Source organism: Bos indicus x Bos taurus, chromosome 17, assembly GCF_003369695.1.
Source record: "Bos indicus x Bos taurus breed Angus x Brahman F1 hybrid chromosome 17, Bos_hybrid_MaternalHap_v2.0, whole genome shotgun sequence".
NCBI classification, from domain to species: Eukaryota; Metazoa; Chordata; class Mammalia; order Artiodactyla; family Bovidae; genus Bos; species Bos indicus x Bos taurus.
In genome coordinates, this window is record NC_040092.1 from 30,395,934 (window position 1) to 30,422,605 (window position 26,672).

Below are 26,672 nucleotides of genomic sequence, written 5' to 3' on the forward strand. Positions count from 1 at the left end.
CTGATGTCATTACCTATTAGGGGAATTTATTCTGTCCTGGCACTCCTGTAGCAGAATTATAGTATTATTCCCAGACTTTACGAAACTCTGGTGTGTATCCTTGCCCGTGACTTATCCCAATGAAAAGTGAGGAAGTCCATCTCTTTTCTAAAACAGAGAGGCCATTCAACATCCTAGATGATTCCACGGTTTGTCTTTAATATAATTTTTTTCATTTTCAGGCTTCTCTGGTGGCTCGGACAGTAAAGAGTCTGCCTGCAACGCAGGAGACTTGGGTTTGAGTCTCTGGGTTGGGAAGATCCCCTGGAGAAGGGAATGGCTACTCACTCCAGTATTCTGGCCTGGAGAATTCCATGGATAGAGGAGCCTGGAAGGCTACAGTCCATGGGGTTGCACAGAATCAGACACCACTGAGTGACTAACACTTTCACTGTCTATTGTCAGCAATTTTGAAATTGGTTGTTTGGTTCCTCCCCAGACTTGTGTCCCTGGGGCAAAAGGGAATGTAGCTTCGAAATACAAAGCATTGATCCCAGTGTAGAGTTCCTTTCTAAAAACTTTTTATTGGAGTATAGTTTATTTACAGTGTTAGTTTCAGGTGTCCCGCAAAGTGAATCAATTATGCATACACATATATCCACTCTTTTTCTGATTCTTCTCCCATGTAGGTCGTTACAGAGTATTGAGTAGAGTTTCCTGTGCTATACAGAAGGTTCTTATTGGTTGTTTTATATATCGCAGTGTGTATATGTCAATCCCAGTCTCCCAGTTCATCCCTCCCCCACTTTCACCTTTAGTAACCATAGGTTTGTTTTCTATATCTGTGGCTCTATTTCCATTTTATAAATAAGTTCACTTGTAGCACTTTTTAAAAAAATTTCATATAAGCAATATCATATGATATTTGTCTTTCTTTGCACTCACATGCGTGGGCACACTCCCTATCTCCCCACCCCTCCAACCACATGGAGCTTTCACAAGAAAGGAGGGGTGGGAAGAGAGAAATGTGCTTTCTGTGATAAGACCACACAGAAAATAATGAGGCAAGAGTAGGTCTGAGGAAATCTCAACAAGAGAATTTTGTGTTTGAAAATAACACAATTTCTTCAACTGTTTTAAGTGCCTTTATTAAAGTCTCTTCCAACCTATTTTGCATGGCTTTGGCCATATTCACTTCCTCATCTATAAACTGGTCCACACTCTGTTCTGCAACAAAACCCTCAACTTCTGAGAGCAAGAGAAGGGAGTCCAAATCCATTGGCTGGGGGTTCACAGGTGGACCCTGCCACGAGGACAGTCAAATCCCTGCCTCATCTCCAGGGCATCCCATGGTCCAGGCCAACTCATCATAGGCACATTTTTCCCCATTTTTAACAGTCTAAATCTGTTTGGAGGACTATTCCTCTTTAAAATTCTTCTAATTTTAACCAGCTCTTACTGAGTACCCACTAAGTTCTGGTCAGCTGGTGATGTTTTTAGTCCAGTCTATGGGGTCACATAAAGTCGGACATGACTGAAGCGACTTAGCAGCAGCAGTGATGTTTTAGCTATTCTTTAGGCTGGACACATGCTGTATTCCAATCCTTCTGGATGGTAACTGATTACTTTCTAATCATGACAGGTGGTGGAGGAGACCCTACATTTGCCCTCGTGGTCTCCTCCAGTGAACCCACCCCGTTTGCCCCAAAAAGCAGTGACCAGTGTAGGCAACCAGGCTGCACATGACTGGCACAGACAGACGTTCAGGAAAGTCTTGGGGACAGATAATAAATGCTCCAAGCAAACCTGGGTCCCTTACCCCTTGCCAGAGGTTGAGGTAGGCACTCCCCATACCATCACCTATGTGTGTGCTACATGCTAAGTTGCTTCAGCCATGTCTGACTCTTTGCAACCCCATGGACTGTAGCCCATGAGGCTCCTCTGTCCCTGGGTATTCTCCAGGCAAGAATACTGTAGTGGGTTGCCATGCCCTTCTCCAGGGGATCTTCCTGATCCTGGGACTGAACCTGCGTCTCTTATGTCTCCTGCATTGGCAGGTGGGTTCTTTACCACTAGTACCACCTGGGAAGCCTACCATCACCTATAATATTAGACAAAAGTCCTGGGTGTTCATTGGAAGGACTGATGTTGAAGCTGAAACTCCCATACTTTGGCCACCTGATGTGAAGAGCTGATTCATCTGAAAAGACCCTGATGCTGGGAAAGATTGAGGGCAGGAGCAGAAGGGGACGAGAGAGGATGAGACGGTTGGATGGCATCACCGACTCAATGGACATGAGTTTGGGGAGGCCTGGTGTGCTGCGGTTCATGGGGTCGCAGGGAGTCGGACACAACTGAGCAACTGAACTGAACTGAACTTGATCTCACAGCAAGACTCCCACAGGGCCCCTTAAAAAGGCACAGACATTTTTCTCTCACCTAAGTGCTTCTTGCAATCCTGAATAGGACTGGAATGCCGAATTAGAGGTCCATTCTCAGCTAGTCATTCTGAGCCCCAGTTCTGCAGACTCCAACTGGGAATTAGGTATGTATGCAACTGGCTTCATGGGGTGCCTTTGGATGTCTCAGGGCTAAAATCACAGGTCATTTATACCAAATAGCGACTACTACTTTTTTCCCTTTCTTTCATAATTTTAAGGGGCTCATGAAAACATTCTGCTTGAAAACTAAATTCTTAGGACACACATTGATGTGTTTCCAAGGTCATGAATGGCTAAATGTATTTTTTTCTTTTATTTCAGTTAAACTAAGAGATAACTTTATTCCTTTTCACAAAATACCCCTTTTTCCTTAAAATTTTATCACCTAGAGCTTGCACTGTCATTGTAAAATTAACTTAAGAAATATATCATATGCTTGAAAGTTACATCTATTATGGGGATATATTAAAAAAAATAGTTCTGAAAAAAATGAGTTTTTGAAGTCTGCATGGGAAGTTTAATTTGTGCACCCAATTTCTCCATAATAAATTAATAATAATTATTTATAGACTGTGGCTAGTAAAATACACAGCTACAGTCTGAATTAGAAGGGGGTCAACAAAGCAATCTAAATACAATCAGTTATAGTCATAACTGTGCTCTCTATTTACCATCTTCTGAGACTGGCGGCATTTCATTTTAATTGTCTATTTACTTGTCTGTGTCTAAACAGATTATGAGCTCCTTGAGGACACAAGTTACCTCCTCTTCACCTCTGCCCCACACCACTCCCACACACCTTCCACAGGGTTCAGCCAGTGCCTACTGGATTGACAGCAAATAAATGAGCAAACCACAGTGCCACATTGATGCTATTATGAACAGCAGGAAGTGAGGGAAAATGTCCAAAATATTTCTTTTTCATTTTAAAGGAAACTAACCATTTTGATCATCTTAAATTCTAAATATTAAAAAATGTGTTCGTTTAGTAGATTTAGCATTTTTATCATTCACAGTTTTCCACACTGGATGATAGCATTTCTTCCAAAAGAAATTCAGCTGTTTTGGTGGAAAAGAGCCACTATTTTTTAAAACTGAATTGTAGTTGACTGACAATGTTGTGTTAATTTCTGCTATACAGCAAAATGATTCAGTTATACAGAGGCACTGCTGGGCACCCCATTCTCTTCCACACTCTGTCCTTTATGGTCTTTCTCTTTGTAAAATATAATGTACCACCAATCTGTATAAATTGTTTACATCAGATTAACAAACAAAAAAATGTTAAGACTATTCCACTACAAGAGTTCCTTCTTAAGGACACCATGTGTCACTCATATAAGAACCACATATGCATACACAGTACTGAAAGACAAGACCTATTTTGGCAATTTTTACACCAAGTGTGTACACGTGCATGCCCACACACACACACCAACACCTTCCACCATGTTGCCTGAACATCTTCTCAGGCTAGAAAATCAACAAAACCTAACTTTCCTTTGACTTGCTTTGTTCTCAGTAGTAATGTCAACCCTCAGTAGCATAAAAACACAACTCCCCCCACCTCTCTCTTTTTAAATAAAAGATGATTTGAGAAGCCAGAAAGGCCATGGGGGTCAAAGTCACACACCTCATCCTGCTACCCTGTTTTAAAGATGCCTCTGAAACAGTGAGTCATATTTTCTGGATTCTCCTATGATCCAGCCTTGAGAGAATATTGACACTGAGGCAGTTTAAATTCTGGAGGTGAATTTTATCCAGGACACATCTATAATTTAGTTCTCCAGTCCTGTCTTGGAGAAGAGTCCATCTGGTCATTTTAAAAAATTCAACTTTGTAGTTGAACCTGAGAATACTATGCCTTGTTAGGAGGGACTTGGTTTTGCTGGAAACAGTGCAACTTCCAGCTCCCTGGTGGACAAAGTCAGGCAGAGAAACTCCCCTTGGTGTGTTACAATAAAAATTGTTGAAGAAATGATGAAAAGAAAATCATTGTTTTTGACGCAGTCCTGAACCATCAAGAAAATAAAATTCTCTGAAGTACAAACAAGAAAAGGAACCAAGATTTCGGGGAGGTGAATACACTCTGGGCCCTGTAGGCATCTGCTGAGCCTCTCTGTGGGCAATGGCAATGGATGACTGGGGTGGGAGGTTAATGGGTCACAAGTAGTCCAGGACCCAAGGCTGGACCCTTGCTCCATCTTTCCCTGTCACTCTGAAAAATCTACCCCTTGAGGGGAGACTACAGCTAGATGTCAACAATTAAACTGATGGACAATTTCTCAACAGCCATAGACAGCAGGTGGCATCTTCACACTGTTGAGAAAACATAAGCACACAACCAAAAATCCTATATCCTGTCTGACTGACTTCCAAGAATGAAGGTGAAATAGAGGAATTTCTCAAATACACAAGACTTGAGTATTTACTACCAACTTCATTTAAGAGACTTTTAAAAAGGCAATTCTTAAATAAGTAAACTAATCCTACCACCGAAATTCTGAAATTCAAGAAGCAATTATTGGCACCAAACTTAGGCACATATAATAGCTAAGGAATTATTAATGATACAAAATAACAATAACAAATGTTTTACTGGTGACATTAAAAAATACAAAACTAATATTCTCAGGAACAAACACATACTAATCAGGAGTGGACAATAAGGATGAAACCACCCAGCTAAGTGGTTACAGTAACAGGGCATCACTATTTTATTGTCTTCATTATTTCCAAGGTAAATAACTTTACTGTTCATTACAAGCTGCTGCTGCTGTTTAAGTCACTTCAGTAGTGTCCGACTCTGTGCGACCCCATACATGGCAGCCCACCAGGCTCCCCCGTCCTTGGGATTCTCCAGGCAAGAACACTGGAATGGGTTGCCATCTCCTTCTCCAATGCATGAAAGTGAAAAGTGAAAGTGAAGTCACTCAGTCGTGTCTGACTCTTAGCGACCCCATAGACTGCAGCCTACCAGGCTCCTACACCCATGGGATTTTCCAGGCAAGAGTACTGGGTTGGGTTGCCATTGCCTTCTCCGGTTCATCACAAGAACTTCCCCCAAAGAACCACTAACTCCTTCAACTGAAAGCACCAGCAGTTACTATCTAGCACTACGGAACTCAAGCCTAAAAATCCCTGCTTTGTTTGCATCAATTTTGAACTATTATGTCCTGATTCTTACCCGACTCTTAATCCAATCTAAGGCTGATAAATCCATTCTGAACCAAACTTCAAATCCTCAACAAAGTCTGGTTTTGTGTTTCCTTCCCAGACCCTGCTGGAGCTTATCAAGAAGATCATCCCTGTGACTATGCTGAGCAATAAGTGCAGTTCTGTGTTACTAGCTTAGCGAACTGAGAGCAGGGAGGCAGGCAGCCAGTGTTCCTGGGAAGTTCAAGTGTTCTCAGGTAATTTTCTATTTGAGAAAGTCAGGTAAACATGAACTAGCCTTCCATATGGAGTTCCATATGCGTTTCTAAGGTAACCATTTAACCGCGGAACTTGGTGCACACTTTTAGTATAAATTATTGACAGTAGAAAAAAAAACTGGAATAAGAAGACAAACTAAATGAATGCAAGAAAGGAAAGGGAGAAACAGCAACATAAGGGTAAATGGAATGCACAGAAGAACCAGCAGCACTGAATCTAAAGTCTGCATAATCAGAACCAATGTGCTAAATTAAGTACCTAAGTGATAATAATAAAAAGGTTTTCTTAAATATGCTCATAATTCAATTTTTATATCAGACAAGTCATTCTGTATTAACATCCTTTTTGTAAAATTGGAGTAAAGTAGCTTCGCAATACTGTAGTTTAGTTTCTGCTGTATAGTAAAGTGAATCAGCTATACATATATATGCAGCCCCTCTTTTTGGATTTCCTTCCCATTTAGGTCACCACAGAACACTGAGTAGAGCTCCCTGTGCTCTGAGTAGTGCTCCTTAGGTTCTCCTTAGTTATCTATCTTATACATAGTAGTGTATATATGTTAATCCCCAATACAAAGCCTTTATAACTGAATTTTTCTTTTTAAAGTTGCTTATGTTCTTCTCACAAGAGACAAACAAAAGACACACACACACACATGCACGCATGCACAAGGGCACGGGGAAATTCCAAGTAGAAGAATGGAAAGAGTGTCATGCAAATAACCACCACAATTACCTGACACAGTTATATCAATATTAGGCACAGCAGACTTCGAAGTCAAAACAAAACATTAAAAGAAATTAAACAAGGTCAGGTGCCTGAGCCTGCTTGTGCCAACTGGCCCAATTTAATAACATATAAAAACAAGAGTGGACTGTTCTACAGGATGAAACTGATAAATACTTTCATTCTCTATTAGGGGAATTTGACACATATCTCTGGGGAATTGGTATATCAGAAAAAAAACCACAATCAGGAAAGATACAGATGTTGTGATCAGCACAACTGCCAAAATTGATGTAACGTACATAACATGCACTGTTGTACCCACAATGGAAGACTAGTACATTTGGAAACTTAAAAAAACCTCATGTCAGGGAAGTCAAGTCTTAAATTTCAAATAATCATGGACAGGCCATATTCTTTATCCAAAACACAATTAATTTAGAAATCTACAATAAAAAATACATTTAAAAAGCCTCATGCATTTAACATGAAAAATGAATGATATACTTCTATATGAGCTATAGTTTAAAATAAGAAAATGATGGATGTTATAAAACATCCTCAAATGGACAAAAATAAAAATACCACATTATCAAACTTGGCAGGATGTATGAAACCCAGGATTGAGAAAGCAAAATCATGTTGTGGATATGCAATAAGCAAGCAGTGTGAACAGTCAGAAGCACTCTACAGAATGTCGCCTACAGAACATTCTGGCCAGGATCTTTCAGCAGGACTTAATTATGAAGGCACACACAGACATGAAATTGAGAGACATTCCACAAAACAATTGGGCTGGATTGTTCACAAATATCAATGTCATGAAAACCAAGAAAAGGCATGAAAAGATTTCTGATAACCAACGAGAATCACTGATTGATTGCTGAGTCATAACATGATAAGAGAAAAAGAATATAAAGAAGTGATAACATTTTGGGATCATAGGAAACAAGAGAAAATCAACTATGCATTGGGTAATAGTTTTATATTAATGCTACATTTTTGCATGTGACACTGGTTTTGAAAACACATAGGAAATACCCTAGTTTTTAGGTGACACATGGTGAAGTATAAAATGTCATTATGTCTGGAACTTATTTTTGAAAGTTGAATTAAAAGAATAAAAAACGTTTCTCAAGGGGGAAAATGCCTCTTAGAAAAGTAAGAAACAACAACAACAATAAACAAAATACTTCAAATAATATAAGAAAATTTCATCAATATGATACTCAATTTTGTTGTGTAACGACAAAAGTTCTACCTTCAGCAGCCAAAGATGAAACAATGTCAACAATAAAGTAAATAAAAATAGCACTGAATTATAACACATGGCATAAAATAAATCTGTGAGTCTATACTGATACAAATGATTGAAGAAATAAAGAGAAAAAGGAAGGAAAGAAGGCAGGGAAGGAAAAGGCACAATTTTCCTTTACTGAAGAATTCCAAATAATTTATGTATATATTCCCCTCTCCAGGATGTGTAACAGTCACTGTCTGCTGGAACATGGGCTGGTCTTAGTCACATACCAACAAAAACTAGCATATAAAAGGGAAATGTATTTTCTCACCAGGGGAGACGCCTGCCCAACCTAAGTGATCACTACTAACAGCATCAGTGATGAGTGAAGTCGGTGGGCTGCGCCCGTCGCTACAACAGGAGAAGAGCATCACCTTTCCTTGGAACCTTTCCTCCAAACCCATAACCTCAGCATATTCATAGGGAAATACCTGGAAAGCCTAAATCAAGGACTCTTTTACAAAATACCTGACCACTACTCTTCAAAACTGTCAAGGTCATGAAAGACAAAAAAGGAAAAACTCACAGGTTGGAGGAGACTAAGTAAGGTCTGAAGAATGAATACAACGATCACCCTGGAAAGGATCCTGAGCCAGAAAAAGGTCCCAGAGTGAAAACGCCTGCTGCCATCAGTGTAAGTGTGCAGTTCAGTTAATGGTATTGTACGAATGCTGGCATAAGATGACATAAGATGTAACTGAGCGGAAACCTGGGGATATGGAAACTCTCTGGATCATCTTTGTAGAACTGTTTAGTCCAAAGTTACTCCAAATTTTAAATTTTATTTTTAAAGAAGCAAACTATAAAATCAAGAAGCCAGGGCTCTTCTTGTGGTACAGTGGTTAATGAGTCCATCTGCCACAGCAGGGGACACAGGTTCGATTCCCTGGTCTGGGAGATCCTACATGCCACAGAGCAACTAAGCCTGTGCACTGAAACTACTGAAGCCCACGCGCCATACAGCCCAGGCTTCAAAACAAGAGAAGCCACTGCAATGAGAGGCCCGTGCAACACCACCACTGGAGGAGGCCCACACCCAGGAATGAAGACCAGCACAGTCGAAAATAAAGAAATATAAAAATAAATAAATAAATCTTAAATAAATCCAAGAAGTCAGAGACATCTCCGCGTGTGTTCAATAACATAATAAGAAATAGAAAACAGAGTCTGAAAGAACTGAATGGAAGAAAGAAATCTTTTTCAAAAACCATATCATTTTTTGGATAAATCTAAATTAATTTCCAGAATAATTATTAAACAAAGATCTTAGGAAGTTTGCAAGATGTAAGATTGATACTAAAATGGATTCATTTTGATATTTGGCAAAACTAATACAATTATGTAAAGTTTAAAAATAAAATAAAATTTTAAAAAAATGGATTGCATTACTTTACACCAGCAATACACAATTAGAAATGTAATTTTTAAAAAGGGATTTTAGCAGCCACCTCTAAAGACCATAAGAACCATATTGCATAGAAACCTGGAATATTATGTCCAGTGAAGTGAAAGTCACTCAGTCATGTCCAACTCTTTGCGACTCCGTAGACTATACAGTCCGTGGAATTCTCTAGGCCAGAATATTGGAGTGGGAGCCTTTCCCTTATCCAGGAGATCTTCCCAACCCAGGGATTGAACCCAGGTCTCCTACATTACAAGTGGATTCTTTACCAGCTGAGACACAAGGGAACTGAATGTGGTCAAGTAGGAGATAGCAAGATTGAACATCGGAATCTTGGGAATCAGTGAACTAAGATGGACAGGAATCGGCAAATTTAATTCAAATGACCATTTATTTGACCTTTATAATGACCTTTATTTGAATAAAGGCAAGAATCCTTTAGAAGAAATGGAGTAGCCCTCATAGTCAACAAAAGAGTCCAAAATGCAGTACTTGGGAGTGAATTAAAAAATGACAGAATAATCTTGTTTTATTTCTAAAGCAAACCATTCAACATCACACTAATCCAAGTCTATGCCTCAAGCACTGATGCCGAAGAAGCTAAAGTTGACTGATTCTAAAAGACCTAACAACACCTAGAATCAACACCAAAAAAAAATGTCCTTTAAATCACAGGGGACTGGATGTCCTTTGAATCATAGTAGGAAGTCAAGAGATACTTGGAGTAACAGGCAAGTTTGGCCTTGAAGTACAAAATGAAGCAGGGCAAAGGCTAACAGAGTTTTGTCAAGAGGACATGCTGATAATAGCAAACACCTTTTTCCAACAATGCAAGAGACAACTCTACACATGTACACACCAGAGGTCAACACAGAAATCAGACTTATCATGTTCTTTGCAGCCAAAGATGGAGAAGCTCTACACAGTCAGCAAAAACAAGACCTGGAGCTGACTGTGGCTCAGATCATGAGCTTCTTACTGTAAGATTCAGACTTAAATTGAAGAAAGTAGGGAAAACCACTAGACTATTCAGGTATGACCTAAATCAAATCCCATATGATTATACAGAGGAGGTGACAAATAGATTCAGGGGATTAATTATGGTAGACAAAGTGTTTGAAGAACCATGGGCAGAGGTTTACAACATTGTACAGAAGGCAGTATTTAAAACCATCTCAAAGAAAAAAAAAATGCAAGATGGCAAAGACGTTGTCTGAGGAGGCTTTAAAAATAGCAGCGAAGAGAAGAGAAAGGGTAAGATATACCCTACTGAATGCAGAGTTCAAGAGAGGAGCAAAGAGAGATGAGAAGGCCTTCTTCAACAAACAACGCAAAGAAACAGAGGAAGACAATAAAATGGGAAAGACTGGAGATTACTTCAAGAAAATTGGTGATATCAAGGGAATATTTCATGGAAGGATGGGCAAAATAAAGGACAGAAACAGGAAGGACCTAAAAGAAGCAGAAGAGATTAGGAAGAGGTGGCAAGAATACACAGAACTATACAAAAACTGTCTTTATGACCCAGATAATTGCAATGGTGGGGTCACACACCTGAAGCCAGATATCCTAGAGTGTGAAGTCAAGTGGGCCATTGCTGTGAACAGAACTACCGAAGGTGATGAAATTCCAGCTGAGCTATTGTAAATCCTGTAAGATGATGTCGTGCAAGTGCTGCATTCAATATATCAACAAATTTGGAAAACTCAGCAGTGGCCACAGGACTGGAAAATTCAGTTTTCATTCCAATCCCAAAGAAGGGCAAAGCCAAATAATGTTCAAACTACTGTACAAATGTCCTCATTTCATATGCTAGCAAAGTTATGCTCAAAGTCATTCAAGCTAGGCTTCAGCAGTAAGTGAACCAAGTACTTCTAGATGTACAAGTTAGATTTAAAAAAGGCAGAGGAACCAGAGATCAAATTGCCAATATTCAATTGGATCATGGAAAAAACAAGGGAATTCCAGAAAAACATCTACTTCTGCTTCCTTAACCATTCTGAAGCCTTTGACTGTCTGGATCACAACAAACTGGAAATTCTTAATGAGATGGGAATACCAGACCACATTACCTATCTCCTGAGAAACCTGTATGCAGGAAGCAACAGTTAGAACTGGACATGAAACAGCTGACTGGTTCTAAATTTGGAAGGAGTATGACAAGGCTGTATATTGTCACCCTGCTCATTTAACTTCTATGCAGAGTATACGATGCTAAATGCCAAGCTGGATGAATTATAGCCACAATCAAGATTGCTAGCAGAAATATCAACAACCTCAGATATGCAGATAATACCATTCTCAGTTCAGTTCAGTTCAGTTGCTCAGTCGTGTCCGACTCTCTGCGACCCCATGAACCGCAGCACGCCAGGCCTCCCTGTCCATCACCAACTCCCGGAGTTCACTCAGACTCATGTCCATCGAGTCAGATGCCATCCAGCCATCTCATCCTCTGTCGTCCCCTTCTCCTTCTGCCCCCAATCCCTCCCAGCATCAGAGTCTTCTCCAATGAGTCAACTCTTCGCATGAGGTGTCCAAAGTACTGGAGTTTCAGCTTTAGCATCATTCCTTCCAAAGAAATCCCAGGGCTGATCTCCTTCAGAATGGACTGGTTGGATCTCCTTGCAGTCCAAGGGACTCTCAAGAGTCTTCTCCAACACCACAGTTCAAAAGCATCAATTCTTCGGCGCTCAACCTTCTTCACAGTCCAACTCTCACATCCATACATGACCACAGGAAAATCCATAGCCTTGACTAGACGAACCTTTGTTGGCAAAGTAATGTCTCTGCTTTTCAATATGCTATCTAGGTTGGACACAACTCTCCTTCCAAGGAGCAAACGTCTTTTAATTTCATGGCTGCAGTCACCATCTGTAGTGATTTTGGAGCCCCCAAAAATAAAGTGTGACACTGTTTCCACTGTTTCCCCATCTATTTCCCATGAAGTGATGGGACCGGATGCCATGATCTTCGTTTCTAATAGTAGGTTAAAAGTCAAGAGGAATAAAGAGCCTCTTGTTGAGGATGGAAGAGCAGAGTGAAAAATCTGGCTTAAAACTCAACATTCAAAAAATGAAGATTGTGGCATCCTATCCCATCATTTTGTGGCAAATAGAAGGGGAACAAGTGGAAGCAGTGACAGATTCTATATTTTTCAGCTCCAAAATCACTGGGAACAGTGACTACAGCCATGAAATTAAAAGATGCTTGCTCTTTGGAAGGAAAGCTATGACAAACCTAGACAGTGTATTAAAAATCAGAGACATCACTTTTCCAACAAAGGTCCATCTAGTCAAATCTATGGCTTTTCCAGTAGTCATGTATGGATGTGAGGGCTGGACCATACAGAAGGTTGCTGCTGCTGCTAAGTCGCTTCAGTCGTGTCCGACTCTGTGCGACCCCATAGACGGCAGCCCACCAGGCTCCTCTGTCCCTGGGATTCTCCAGGCCAGAACACTGGAGTGGGTTGCCATTTCCTTCTCCAATGCATGAAAGTGAAAAGCGAAAGTGAAGTCGCTCAGTCGTGCCCGACTCTTAGCGACCCCATGGACTGCAGCCCACCAGGCTCCTCCGTCCATGGGATTTTTCCAGGCAAGAGTACTGGAGTGGGGTGCCATTGCCTTCTCCGACAGAAGGTTGAGTGCCAATGAATTGATGCTTCTGAATTGTGTTGCTGGAGAAGACTCTCGAGAGTCCCTTGGACTGCAAGGAGATCAAACCAGTCAGTCTTAAAGGAAATCAATCCTGAATATTCTTTGGAAGGACTGCTGCAGAAGCTGAAGCTCTAATATTCTGGCTATCTGATACAAAGATACAACTCATTAGAAAAGTGCCTGATGTTGGGAAAGATTGAAGGAAAAAGGAGAAGGGGTAGCAGAGGATGAGATGGTTAGATAGCACCACCAATTCAATGGACATGAATTTGAGCAATATCCAGGAGACAGTGGAGGAGAAAGGAAGCTGGCATGCTACAGTGCATGGGGTCACAAGAGTTGGACATGACTTAGCAAATGTACAACCACATAGAGATCATAGAAATTAAATAATGGTGCTTCATATTTCTATAAAGAATAGTTTAAAACTGTACAGACAACAAACAATACCTAGATAGCTGCAGATGCACAGAGTTCTCAATGACAAAGATTCTTTACTATAAGGATGTCAATTCTTTTCAAAATGATCTATAGATACCACACAATTTCAATGAAATTGCAACAGGAGGTTTCAAGGAACTTGTTTGTAAAAAAAAAAAATACAGTGAAAAGTAAAACACTGAGGATGCTCCAAAAGGAGGAAAACAAAGTGACTTCCCTATCACCCAGCTTCTATAAGGCTACTGTAATTAAGGGAGTATTAACTTGGTACACAGCAGGACAAAATAAAGCCAGAGAACAGAAGAGAGAACCCAGAAACAGACCACAGCAGATACAAAATCTGACCTGCAAGTTAGCTGGCCTTTTTCATTGCAGGAAAGTTTGACTATTAAATATATAGTGTCAGGACACTATCAGATGCCCTAGTGAAAAACCTCTCATAGACAAAATAAATTACAGATGGATCAAGGACTTAAATATGAAAACCAAAATTTAAACAGCCAGAGAGTTCAGTAAAATCTGGGCAAAAGTCACGAGCAGGCATTTCACAGTAAAGGATTTCTGAGCAGCCAATAACAATACGAACATTTTCAATCTCATTGGTAGGAAGGAGAAACAAAATTTTACAATGAGGTATAATTTTATACGTATCCTTCTACCCAGAATTAAATGATTGCCAGTTCAAAAGCTTGCAAAGAATGCAGAAAAATAAATTTCACATATTGTTGGTAGAACTGTAAACTGGTCACTTTTAGAAATAATTTAACTCTACCTCATAAAGCTAAAAATATTAATGTCTTAAGAACGTAATACCATTGTTAGCTATAAATGCCAAGAAAGACTTCTTGCACTTTTGGACAAGAAAAGCTGGAAGTAAGCCAAGGCTTCATCAGCGCAGAAGAGAAAAGGTTGCCTAATTATATAATGGATACTGTACACCATGGAAGGCAAACTATCTGATCTCTCTGAGTCCACATGAACTTGGAAAACCTCATGTTGCTGAGTTCTGCTGTTTTCACATGCACATCATCATAAAAGTAAACACACAGTATTATCACATTGATAGATACTTCAAAACAGACAAAAGTATATTTAAAATTATAGGATAATACATAGGGAGATAAGTACACATGATAAAATTATTTAGAAAATTGAGAGACCAGGTTTAAAAAATTAGGAAAATGATTTATGTTTGCAGGAATAATAAGAAATCCAGGAGATGCAAAAGGAAAGGATTTCAGAACTATTGGAAGAGTAACTTTTCTTAAGTCTCATACTGAGTGAAATTGAGTCACAGGGGCATTCTGGACAAGTTTATTTTTATGATCTAACTACCAACATGCATCACTCACACACACACACACACGCACACACCCCGCCACCTCTCCTGGCACACACTGTCAGGCGCCCAGGTATAACATGGCCTTCCTGGCACTGCCCTGTGGGAATGGAACTCCTGCCACTGTCACCCACCCTGGGCCTGGGAACCTCGAGCCTGCCGTCTGTGGTCACAGGCCATGAGACTTCTGTAGGTTAACTTGCTACTTTGCAAAGAGGGCCAGATCTTAAACTCTGCAATTTCTACAACATTATGGAATACTCCACATGAAAAGAAGGCAAGAGGTGCAGAAGAGAATGGTGAAAACCACTTCTGTGATTGTTAGGAAAATGGACTTTAGCATGTGTTGAGTTACAAACTATGAATGAGATGCAGGGTCGCTATTTGATTTCTCTGGCCCATTTGCTTATCTATAAAATGAAGGGATGAATAGCACCATCTCCAAAAATAGCTAGAATAACTTCTTGTTTTCCAGGCTTAAGTTTAGAGATGTTAGAGGAAAAATTAACCTTAAATGTGGCTATCCACAGAAAGAAGAAATTGGAAAAAAGTAACTACATATACAAAGGTTAAAGATACAAATTGTGATGACAGTGAAGTATAAAGTTTATTTTATCTGTATTGAAATATTTATCTGTAATATACCATAAAGCGAAAATTCTCTTTTAACTTGTATATCAAAGGGAAAATAAAGACCCTCACGAAGAAGCTCAAGTAAAATATTTTCATGATATACAAATGCCAATGAAGTGAAAAATCTTCCATAAGACCACCCAACCTTGACAAGTGTATTCACATAGGATTTAAAGAGTAATATTTGTATGACATACGGTAGGTGGTCTTTTGCATGGGTGAAATATTCCAGCTGACTTTAGTTCATGAAAGCTTCTAGGAGAATTATGATAAATGTCTACCTAGTCAACTATAATACAAATCTAAATTTCTAATTCTGCTTTCAGAATTGTATTTCTTTCTTATGATATTCAAACTTATGAGTCCCGTGTGTGTGTGTGTATGTGTGTATGTATCTGTGTGTGTCCCTGTAGATATAGGATGCTATGGGTAATACATATCCATGGATACTATTCTTTCTTTTAATAGCTTACTGTTTATTGTATTGATTTGGTTATGAGGAAGTTTAAAAGTAAAATTTTGGGCACTAATGGTAACTCTGGCACAACTTACATTCCTTTATTTGGTTTTTTACTCTATTCTATATTTTAAATTGCTTTACTCTATATGCATTTTTTTGCCATACATTACCTCAAACTATTTTCAGAAGTAGATGGAAACATAGCTTAAACAAGGATGTAAATTTCTTGGATGATCAGAAAAATATAAGAGGACAAAAGATGGCATTTAAAAATCACACACTCAGAATGAAGCATCCTGAAAGACTGTAACAGTTGTTACTTTGTTGGAATTTCAAGTATGATAACTTACTTGCATATGTCATCTTCTGGGTCTTCAAGCCCAAATCTCTCATCAAATGTGAGCTGTATCCACACATTTTCTTCTACTGCTACTAATCTCCATACCAAGTCCATATTTCTTGGATAAGTATGAGGAAACCTTGGGCTGTGAATACTTCCATTAGTAGACACAGTAATAATTCTTTCATGCTGGGGATCTTGTACACCTAAAAGTAGAACCAGAAGCAAAGACACACACTTAGAATAGATGTCAAAAATTATGGGTTTCAAAATAACTTCAGGAAAAAAAGGTATCTGATTCAAGTCCAAAGTTTCCCATGAACTGTAATTACTAAATGATCTCAACCCTTAAATGACCTTGAAAAAAGAAATGAGGTCAAAGCAGTCGTGTCAATATCTTATATGGGAATTATCAGCAGTCTACAAAGATAAGAAATTATAAGAAATGTTGCAAGGCTTCTCAGTGACTTTAAAAGGCTAACCTAAATTTTAAATATCTAAGAGGCAAATACAGTATAAAATAGTTTCCAAGTTTATTAGGCATGGCAACATTTTACATCGTGAAATGCCAAAATACATTGTTAATAATATCTCTTACTTCTGATTAGATTGTTGGGGAGAAATGAGGGGTAAGGAAAATCAGTATTGTTAAGAAAAAAGTGTTCTTTTTTTTTTTAATTGAAATAGTTGATTTACAAAGTTTCAGTATAACAAAGTGATTCTGCTATATATGTATGTATATACACATTTTCAGATACTTTTTTATTTTAAAATATTGAATACAGTTACCTCTGCTATATAATAGGTCCTTGTTGGTTATCTATTTTATACACAAGTGCATAGAGACAAAATTGTTCTTATGTCCACCCATTTAAGAGTTGATGTTGAGGGGAAACACATGATGATATTTGGGAAATGAGCAGCTGTTAATCTACAAAAACAAAATCTAAGAAGTAAGATATTTGTGCCCTTTCAGGTTATGAAGATTCAATCCATTAAGTTTGCTAAATCCTAGTAAAAACAAAACAAAGCAAAACAAAGCAAAAAAAAAAAATCACAAAAACCTTTAAAACAATCTTTAATTCAATTTCTAAAACAATTTAAAAGGCTTGAACTGGACCATGAACACAAAGTACTGTGCACGGCATAATACCTGACACTTTTTTGTTCAACTTTGATACACTCATAATGTCAGAACAGTCATTTTAAACTATACCAATACCTTAACTGCTGTCACGACTAAGAGATATGCTTCATAAGACTGAATTTTGTATTTGCGGTATTATACAGAGAGAAGAATATCATTACTTTATAAGCACCATTTTCCCTTTATTTGTCCTTCTCCCAATTTCCAGGCTCAACATACATATAGTTGCTTGTGGAAATATGAAAAGTTCCTCATTTTACTGACTCCTTTTAGATATGTTTCATCAAACTTTGCAATACAGATTTGTCTAAGGCCTTTTAGGTCATATGACATTTTATACTAAATTACATTTTTCTTCTCTCTTCTTTTTTTCTTTCTATTATAGTTTTCTGCCTTTTCCTCTTTGATTCTTTCACTTCCAAACCCTAATTCTCTCTTTTTTTTAATTGCAATATAATTGATTTACAGTATTGTGTTAGTTTCTAGTTTCGGGTATACAGCAAAGTGATTCAGTTATATATTCTTTTCCAGATTCTTTTTCACTATGGGTAATTACCAGATATAGAATACAGCTCCCTGTGCTATAGTGTAGGTGCTTGCTGTTTATCTCTTTAAACACAGTTTTGTGTATCTACTAATCTTAATTCCCTTTTAACCAATGGAATGGACTTCTAGTGCTCAACTGCCTCTTCAGTATTTAAACTTCATTCACTCTGCCCATGATTTCACACCAATAACCTCGCTTCTTGCTCTGGAAGGCAGACACTAAGGTGATCTCCCGCCACCCTGTGTCTTTCATGTGTGCATGAACCCCTGCCTTGATTTCAACCAGAAACTGTGAAAAGGATGGAGCATTACTCCCATGATCAGATCAGTTAACTCCGAATTGATCATAAATTAGATTATAGGGGGAGCTGAACCTAAACAGGAAAAGCCCTGAACAGAAGCTGGGCGCTTCCTGATCTTAAGAAATTCAAAGTATGAAAGAGACTGTAGAGGGAGTTCTGTGCTGCCGGCCTTGGAAAGGGAGGAGGTTGCATGTTCAGGATGTGGACAGCTGAGGGGTACTGAATAAGAGGGGGCTCCATCCTAAAGCCTCAGTAGACCTGGATGAATCCAAGGCAGTGTCTCTACCAGTCTCCAGAAAGGAAATCGGGTCTGTCTGATGCCTTGGTTTTTGTCTTGTAAAAACTCAGAGAAAAAGCCCAGTCTCCCAGACCTGAATTTCTGAGCTTCACACCTGAAAGCAAACCAGGGAAGTTTTGCAAAAATTGCAGGTTTCTGGGGATTTCTTACATAACAGTAGATGACTAACACATCTTCTACTGTGCACAAAGCTATTTCGGTTGGAAGTATGTCTCTTTGTCCCTGTTTCTCAATGGCAATTACAGTAATTCTGGCAACTTGTCATTTAGTAGTTATATAACTCAAAATACATATTTCAACTGATAAAATGCAACTAAATAATACACTCTAAGAAACTTCCAGAATTCAAAAGACAATGTTAAGGATGATTTATTAGTGAGAATACGGTTAGGATTAAAGAATACCTGTTTTCTTGTTAAAATACCTCACATAATAGTAACAAGTTGTAGTTATGGTTCGTAAAGCAGCTTTTTCATTCTTTTAAACCCAGCTGTTTCAACAATGCTTCTGCTAAAGCTGATTTTATATTGTCTAAGACAAGATAAAGACAAATATGATTTCCTTCAAATATATACAGTGCATGTGATGGGGAATATCATCATATTATGTAAATAGGCCTTTAAGTTCCATGAAATTTTTAAATTGGAAAAGTTAATTATTACTTATAATTACACTTATAATTTGTGCAGATTCTGTCTTATTGGGGGGATAATGCTTGGATTGGCCATTGGTTATATTAATATATATGAAATAATCAATACCTCTCCTATGCACATAATTTAGCACCAGTAATTATTATAAGGGAGAAAGCAATGGCACCCCACTCCAGTACTCTCGCCTGGAAAATCCCATGGATGGAGTAACCTGGTAGGCAGCAGTCCATGGGGTCGCTAGGAGTCACAGAAGGATCTATCAAGTTGGCTGAATTCTCTATACTGACAAATTTTTTAATAAATCAATGACAGTTTGCTATTAAAATTCAGTTAATATATCCTCTTTTTCAAAGATTTCTCTTAGAAGAGATATTTCCCCACTCTCTGAAATTTTAATACAATAACATACATACTATGGAGGTGGATTAGAGTAGTTTATATTAAGAGGCCTTCTCATTTTGGCAACTAATATTTTTTTTAATGAATTAATTTTTTTCCAATCAGATTTATTAAAATGTATTATTTACCCCATTCTGTCTCAAAAAAAGTGCTTTATGTCATCTGAGATACTCTTTACAAATATAGTTGTGTTTATGCTTTCATATGCAATCTAGAAAATTGTCGATTTAAAAGATCTGAATTCTATTTTTATATCTGCAGTCAAAAAAGCCCATAACTAAAATGTATATACTTAAATTATGTTTACATCTTTTTTTCCTTTATAGTTCACAATTTCATTAAACTATAATTAAGCATAATTTAAAGGCTGAAAATCTAGACCTTATTTGTGGTAAAAGAATTGTAAATTTCCTTTTAAGTTAAATTGCTGCTCCCTCCAAATCATCTTGGAATGCAGTGAGGTTTGCCACCAAATACATATGATTTGCACATGACTGTCAACAGTTTATGTAAATCTCAAACAAGTAAGCCTATAATCAACAAGAAAAAAAAAAAGAAACAACATTTAGGATCTACCAAAATAAGACTGCATTCGTAGTTCTGTTGTTTAAAAATGATCTTTCCAAACATAGAACTTTACTAGGATATCAGGGTTGAGACAAGTACATATTTTGTGACTACTTTACTGAACATTTGCTTTTCCTAAACAATAAGCAGGATATTCAAAGAAAGTACCAAAGAAATGAAACAAATGTTTGGTGGCAAATCATAAAAGTATTTGCAACACTCTACTTCAATGCATCCTAAATAAGAATAAGGCTTGTTTATCCAGATAGGATTAGCATGAAAATACTTACAGACAGTACATTTTAAAATTTAAAATTAACACTTTTTCCTATCCTGCCCAATCTACCTTGAGGTAGGAGTACTGAAAACTAACATGAAATAAAAATTAAAAAAGGACAAGAAAGGAGATTAATCATGTAACTACTGTAAAACTGTTGACTATATATGTTCACATATAATACAGTTACAAAGAGACCTTCCTGGCAGTTCAGTGGTTAGGACTTGGCACCTTCACTATCATGAGCCTGGGTTCAGTCCCTGGTTGGGGAACTGATATCCTGCAAACCATACAGCTTGGTCATCAATTCAGTTATAAAGAATCATTACAGGGATTTCCCTTGTGGTTCAGTGGTTAAGAATCCATCTGCCAAGGTGCGGGACATGGGTTGGATCCCTGGTGCAGGAAGATCCCACATGCCACAGGGAGACCAAGCCTGTGCGCCACAACTACTGACCTGCCGCCTAGAGCCCACGCTCTGCAACAAAAGAAGTCACAACAGTGAGAAGCCTGCACAGCTCAGCTAGAGAGTAGCCCCTGCTCACTGCAACTAGAGAAAGCCAGCACAGCAACCAAGACCCCGCACAGCCAAAAATCACATAAATTAATTTAAAAAATAATCACACATTTGTATATTAACATTAAACATTATTAAATTAAATATGTTAACATTAAAATCAAAGTAGTTTTATACTTATACATGATTATACATAATTCTTTTAAAGGTATATTCATTATGAAGGAAAGCAGATAGGAATAAGAAAATCATGGAAAGCAACAAAAATTTAATACTTGAAAAAGTCATATTATTTTAAAAAAATAACATCAAAAAAGAAGTTTGTGGACAAGATATGATCCATAAAGAAAGAGAAACCATCCATGTCCTTCTCCATGCTTTTAAGTTGATGTTTTAAGTTGACTGTAGTAGAAAAGTCCTGGAGGATTCAGAAGGAGGTAAACAGAAGGGTCTTCAATCTTGGTTTAAAGTTCGGCAGAATTCGGGATCCTGTTAACATAGGCAAGACTGTATAGGAAGATGTCCCTGTAAAGTGGTAGATTTCACAGCTGTCTTATATGATTTTTGATGTGTTTATTTCTAAATATGTTATTTTCAAACTGGGTCAGAAAAGGAATTTCTGTAATACTTGCATCTATTTCCAAATCTTTCCTTGATACATAAACACAGTCAATGTCTTATTTGTGCTTTGCTCTGTTTACTAGTTTTTTTTTTTTTAATTGTAATAAACCTTTATTTTAATCTTGCTAGTTTTCATAAGCCTGTTTCCATTTTCAATCTATTTAAGCCTTAATTAACAAATTTTACTTTTAACAAAAGTTAGTTAAAATCATATGACACATATATACATATGCATATGTATATACATACGTGTATATGGTTTGTTTCACTGGCTCCATAAATGGCACCTTTTTGCCTGGAAAATCCAGAGTTATCTCAATTAATCTTTCCTGATTCTGTAGAGAGACAGTATACCTGAACTCCACAGTGCAAATAAATCTCTCTATATAAATTACAAACAATATAGGAGTTTTTCATGCCTAATATTCTAAATTCTGATTATTAGCATAAAAGTACAATAATATGCTAGACAGAAAAATAGGACTCATGTTTTTATTTTGTCATGACTCAATCTACCATTTACATACTATAAAACAATAGCAAATAAAAGAAACACAATCAGAAGTTAGTGCAGTCTACCTCAAACTATTCATGAATTATGTACAAGAACAAATGCTTACTAGGAAAAAATTTCAACATAGCAGATTGGAATGCAAAAATAAATCAAGAGATACCAGGGGTAACAAGAAAGTTTGATATTGTAGTGCAAAATGAAACTGGGCAAAAGCTAACAGAGTTTGGCCAAAAGAACACATTGTTCATAGCCAACACCATCTTTCAACAGCACTAGAGATGACTCTACATGTAGACATCACCAGGTGGTAAACACCAAAATCAGACTGACTATATTCTTTTCAGCTGAAGATGGAGAAGTTCTATACAGTCATCAAAAACAAGATCTGGAGCTGATTTTAGTTCAGATCATCAGCTCCTTTTTGCAGAACTCAGGCTTAAATCAAAGAAAGTAGGGAAAACCACTAGACTATTCAGGTATGACCTAAATCAAATCCGTCATGATTATACAGTGGAGGTGACAGATTCAAGGGATTAGATCCAGTAGATAAGAGTGCATGAAGAATGATGGATGGATGTTCATAACTTGTATAGGAGGTGGTGACTAAAACCATCACAAAGAAAAAGAAATGCAAGAAGTCAAAGTGGTCATCTTCAGAGGCTTTACAAAGAAAAGAAGGCTTTTCTTCTTTGAGAAAAGAAGAGAAACGAAAGGCACAGGAGATAGGGAAAGACACACACAACTGGATGCAGAGTTCCAGAGAAGAGCAAGGAGAGATAAGAAAGCCTTCTTAAGTGGACAATGCAAAGAAATTGAGGAAAAATTCACAGAATGGGAGAGAATAGAGATCTATTCAAGAAAACTGGAGATACTAAGGGACTATTTCAGACAAAGACGAGCACAACAAAGGCCAGAAACGGCAAGGACCTAACAGAAGCAGAAGAGGTTAAGAAGAGGTGACAAGAATACACACAAGAATAATACAAAAAAAGATCGTAATGATCCAGATAACCACAATGGTGTGATCACTCACATAGAGCCAGACATCCTGAAATGCCAAGTCAAGTGGGTCTTAAAAAGCATTATGGGCTTCCCTTGTAGCTCATCTGCCTGTAATTAGGAGACCCTAGTTCGATTCCAGAGTCGGGAATAACCCCTGGAGAAGAGATAGGCTATCCACTCTAGTATTCTTGGGCTTCCCTCATGGCTCAGATGGTAAAGAAACTGCCTGCAATGCGGGAGACCTGGGTTGGAGCTCTGGGTTGGGAAGATGCCCTGGAGGAAGGCATGGCATTATGACAAACAAAGCTAAAGGATGTGATGGAATTCCAGCTGAGCTATTTCAAATCCTAAAAGATGATGCTGTCAGAATTCTGTACTCGATATGTCAGCAAATTTGGAAAATTCAACAGTGGCTACAGGACTGGGAAAGGTCAGTTTTCATTCCAATCTCAAAGAAAGGCAACACAAGAGAATGCTCAAACCTGCATACAAACACTCTTAGTTCACAAGTTAGCAAGTCAATGCTCAAATCCTTCAAGTTAGGCTTCACTGGTAGGTGAACTGAGAAATTCCAGATGTACAAGCTGGATATAGAAAACTTAGAGGAACCAGAAATCAAATTGCCAACATCTGCTGGATCATAGAAAAAGCAAGGGAATTCCAGAAAAGCATCTGCTTCATTGACTACACTAAAGCCTTTGACCATTTGGATCACAACAAACTGTGGGCAATTCTTAAAGAGATGGGAATATTAGACCACCTTACCTGCCTCATGAGAAATCTGTATGCAGGTCAACAAACAACAGTTAGAACTAGACATGGAAAAATGGACTGCTTCAAAACTGGGAAAGGAGTACATCAAGGCAATATACATATTGTTAAGCTGCTTGTTTAACTTCTATGAGAAGTACATCATGCGGAATGCTGAGATGGATGAAGCACAAGCTGGAATCAAGATTGCCAGGAGAAATATCAATAACCTCGGGTATGCAGATGACACCACCCTGATGGCAGAAAGTGAAGAAGAACTAAAGAGCCTCTTGATGAAAGTAAAAGAGGAGAGTGAAAAGTTGGCTTAAAGTTCAACATTCAGAAAACTAAGATCATGGTATGTGGTCCCATCACTTCATGGCAAATAAATGGGGAAACAATGGAAACAGTGTCAGACTTTATTTTCTTGGGCTCCAAAATCACTGCAGATGGTGACTAAAGCCATGAAACTAAAAAACACTTACTCTTTGGCAGTAAAGTTATGACCAACCTAGACAGCATATTAAAAAGCAGAGACATTACTTTCTCAACAAAGGTACGTCTAGTCAAGGCTATGGTTTTTCCAGTTCATGTATGGATGTGAGAGATGGATTATAAAGAAAGCTGAGAGCTGGAAAGTTGATGCTTCAGAATTGTGTCACTGGAGGATTCTTGAGAGTCTCTTGGATGAAAGGAGATCAAATCAGTCACTCATAAAGGAAATCAACCCTGAATATTCATTAGAAGGACTGATATTGAAGCTGAAGCTCCAATATTTTGGCCACCTGATGCGAAAAACCAACTCATTGTAAAAGATCCTAAAGCTGGGTAAGACTGAGGGCAGGAGAAGAGGGCAACAGAGGATGAGATAGTTGGGTGGCATGACTGACTCAATGGACATAAGTTTGAGCTGACTCCAGGAGATCCTGAAGGACAGGGGAGCCTGGCATACACAGTCCATGGGGTCACAAAGAGTCAGACAAGATTTAGTAACTGAACAACAATACCTCAAATTATTCATGAATTATGTATGAGAATAAATGTGCACTAGGGAAAAATAAGAGATTGCTATATTAAGTAAGCCATAAAAACAAATGCAATTATTTAAAATACATACAATTGTGGTTCTTGAATCTATTCCAGAAGATAATCATTTATTCCTCAAGGGAATGAATAGTCAAAAATCATATACTGAGAACCTATTTTGTTTCATGCACTGCACCAAGGGCTTGAGATGTAAGAACAGGGTGAAGCTTTGTACTCTTAATGTGACAATTTAGAAAACTGCAATTTAATATCTCTCCTCGACTAGAAATTCTAGTAAGCATATATTCAATTATCAAATCCCACTTCAGATAGAATGTAATCCTGAATTCCCTTTGTACATTCCTTTAGGGCTGCATCTTATAAAAGTTAGTTTTTCCAAGTGTAGTTGCTTTATATTGTTGTGTCAATTTCAGTTGTACAGCAAAGTGATTCAGTTATACACCCATGCACACGCACCATTTTTTTTTTATATATTATTTTCCATTGCAGTTTGCCTCAGGACACTGAATATAGTGCCCTGTGCTATGCAGTAGGACCTTGATGTTTATCCATTCTCTATATATAATAGTTAACATCTGCTAATCCCAAACTCCCAATCCATCCCTCCCCACCTCCTCCCCTTGGGCAATACCATAAGTCTGTTCTCTATGTAGGGCAGCATATTTTAATCATCCTCTGTGGGCTGACCTTTCTTTCTTTCCTGTTCTACTCTGAGCTTCCAGTGAGACGGAAAAACCTAGACAGAACTGATTCTGGAGTCTGTAACCAGTATCTAGCTTTTTTCCCAGCACATGGCACCACATGGTACATATTGCTAACATAAAGAAAAATTATTTCCTAGCTCATGGCAAAAAAATTCAATATTTCAATATTTCATCCTTCACTCCTAAGTTTCCAGAGGCTATACATGTAAACATAATAAACTTTTACAATGTATATTCCTCAAGTCCCTTAATTCATATTTTACTCAAAGTTCATCTATTATTACGTACACATATACTTCAGCTCCTGGTGACACGTTTTATATTACTCGTTAGTGAGATTTTCCATTGTCTTAATATACTCATTTTTAAATAAAGCATCTTCTATAATTTTACCACACTGAGAATACCACATGTATTATTATTTTATCTTAACTCGGAACTATGAATCACTTGATGGTAAAAATCTGTTATTTTAGGCAAGATACTTCATATCAGGTTTTAATTTTTATAAACTAGCAATAATCAGAGGCTGTTTTAAAGTTCAAATGAAATGATACTTGTATAAACTAACCACCTTGATAATTATAAATTAGTATGTATGTAAAACAGACGTCTTGTCCATCATATTCTATCTAATTCAAACAGGGAGAAAGAAAATTTTTTATCAACTGTCCAGTTTTTCTGATATTAGTGAACAGGAGATTGCTATGAAAGATAATGCAAAATTGCTCAGTATATACGAGGAATCCAAATTCACAAAGACCAAACTAATGAAGCAAGCAGTAATTTCTCAAGAGTGAATGCGAATTCCCAATTGCCTGAATCGGCAATTCAGGTTGACTGCAGAAGATGGAAAAAATGATAACTCTGTAGAAATTATGCAGTTTCTTTGACCTGACACTATCTTTTTAAAATTAATTTTTATTGGAATATAGTCACTTTACAATGTTGTGTTAGTTTCTGCTGTACAACAAAGTGAACTAGCTCCCTGTATACATAAATCCCCTCTTTTTTGTATTTCTTTCCCATTCAGGTCACCACAGAGCACTGGGTAGAGTTACCTGTACTATACAGCAGGTTCTCATTATCTATTTTATACATAGCAGTGCATATAAGGGTTTGCGTTATTTTGTATCTGATAAGAAGTAAATGAATTCAGCCATTACCATCCTACCTAAC

The 26,672-nt window shown here is 37.8% G+C and overlaps 1 protein-coding gene across 2 annotated transcripts in view; it reads right to left on the bottom strand.

The window, feature by feature from the left end:
- PDGFC (platelet derived growth factor C) overlaps positions 1–26,672 on the bottom strand; it is a 252,700-nt gene that overhangs the window by 94,046 nt on the left and 131,982 nt on the right. For both annotated transcript variants that reach the window (XM_027567214.1, XM_027567213.1), the window contains exon 2: positions 16,160–16,355. In XM_027567214.1, the coding sequence (XP_027423015.1) occupies positions 16,160–16,355 (196 nt within the window). The remainder of the gene's footprint in view (positions 1–16,159; positions 16,356–26,672) is intronic.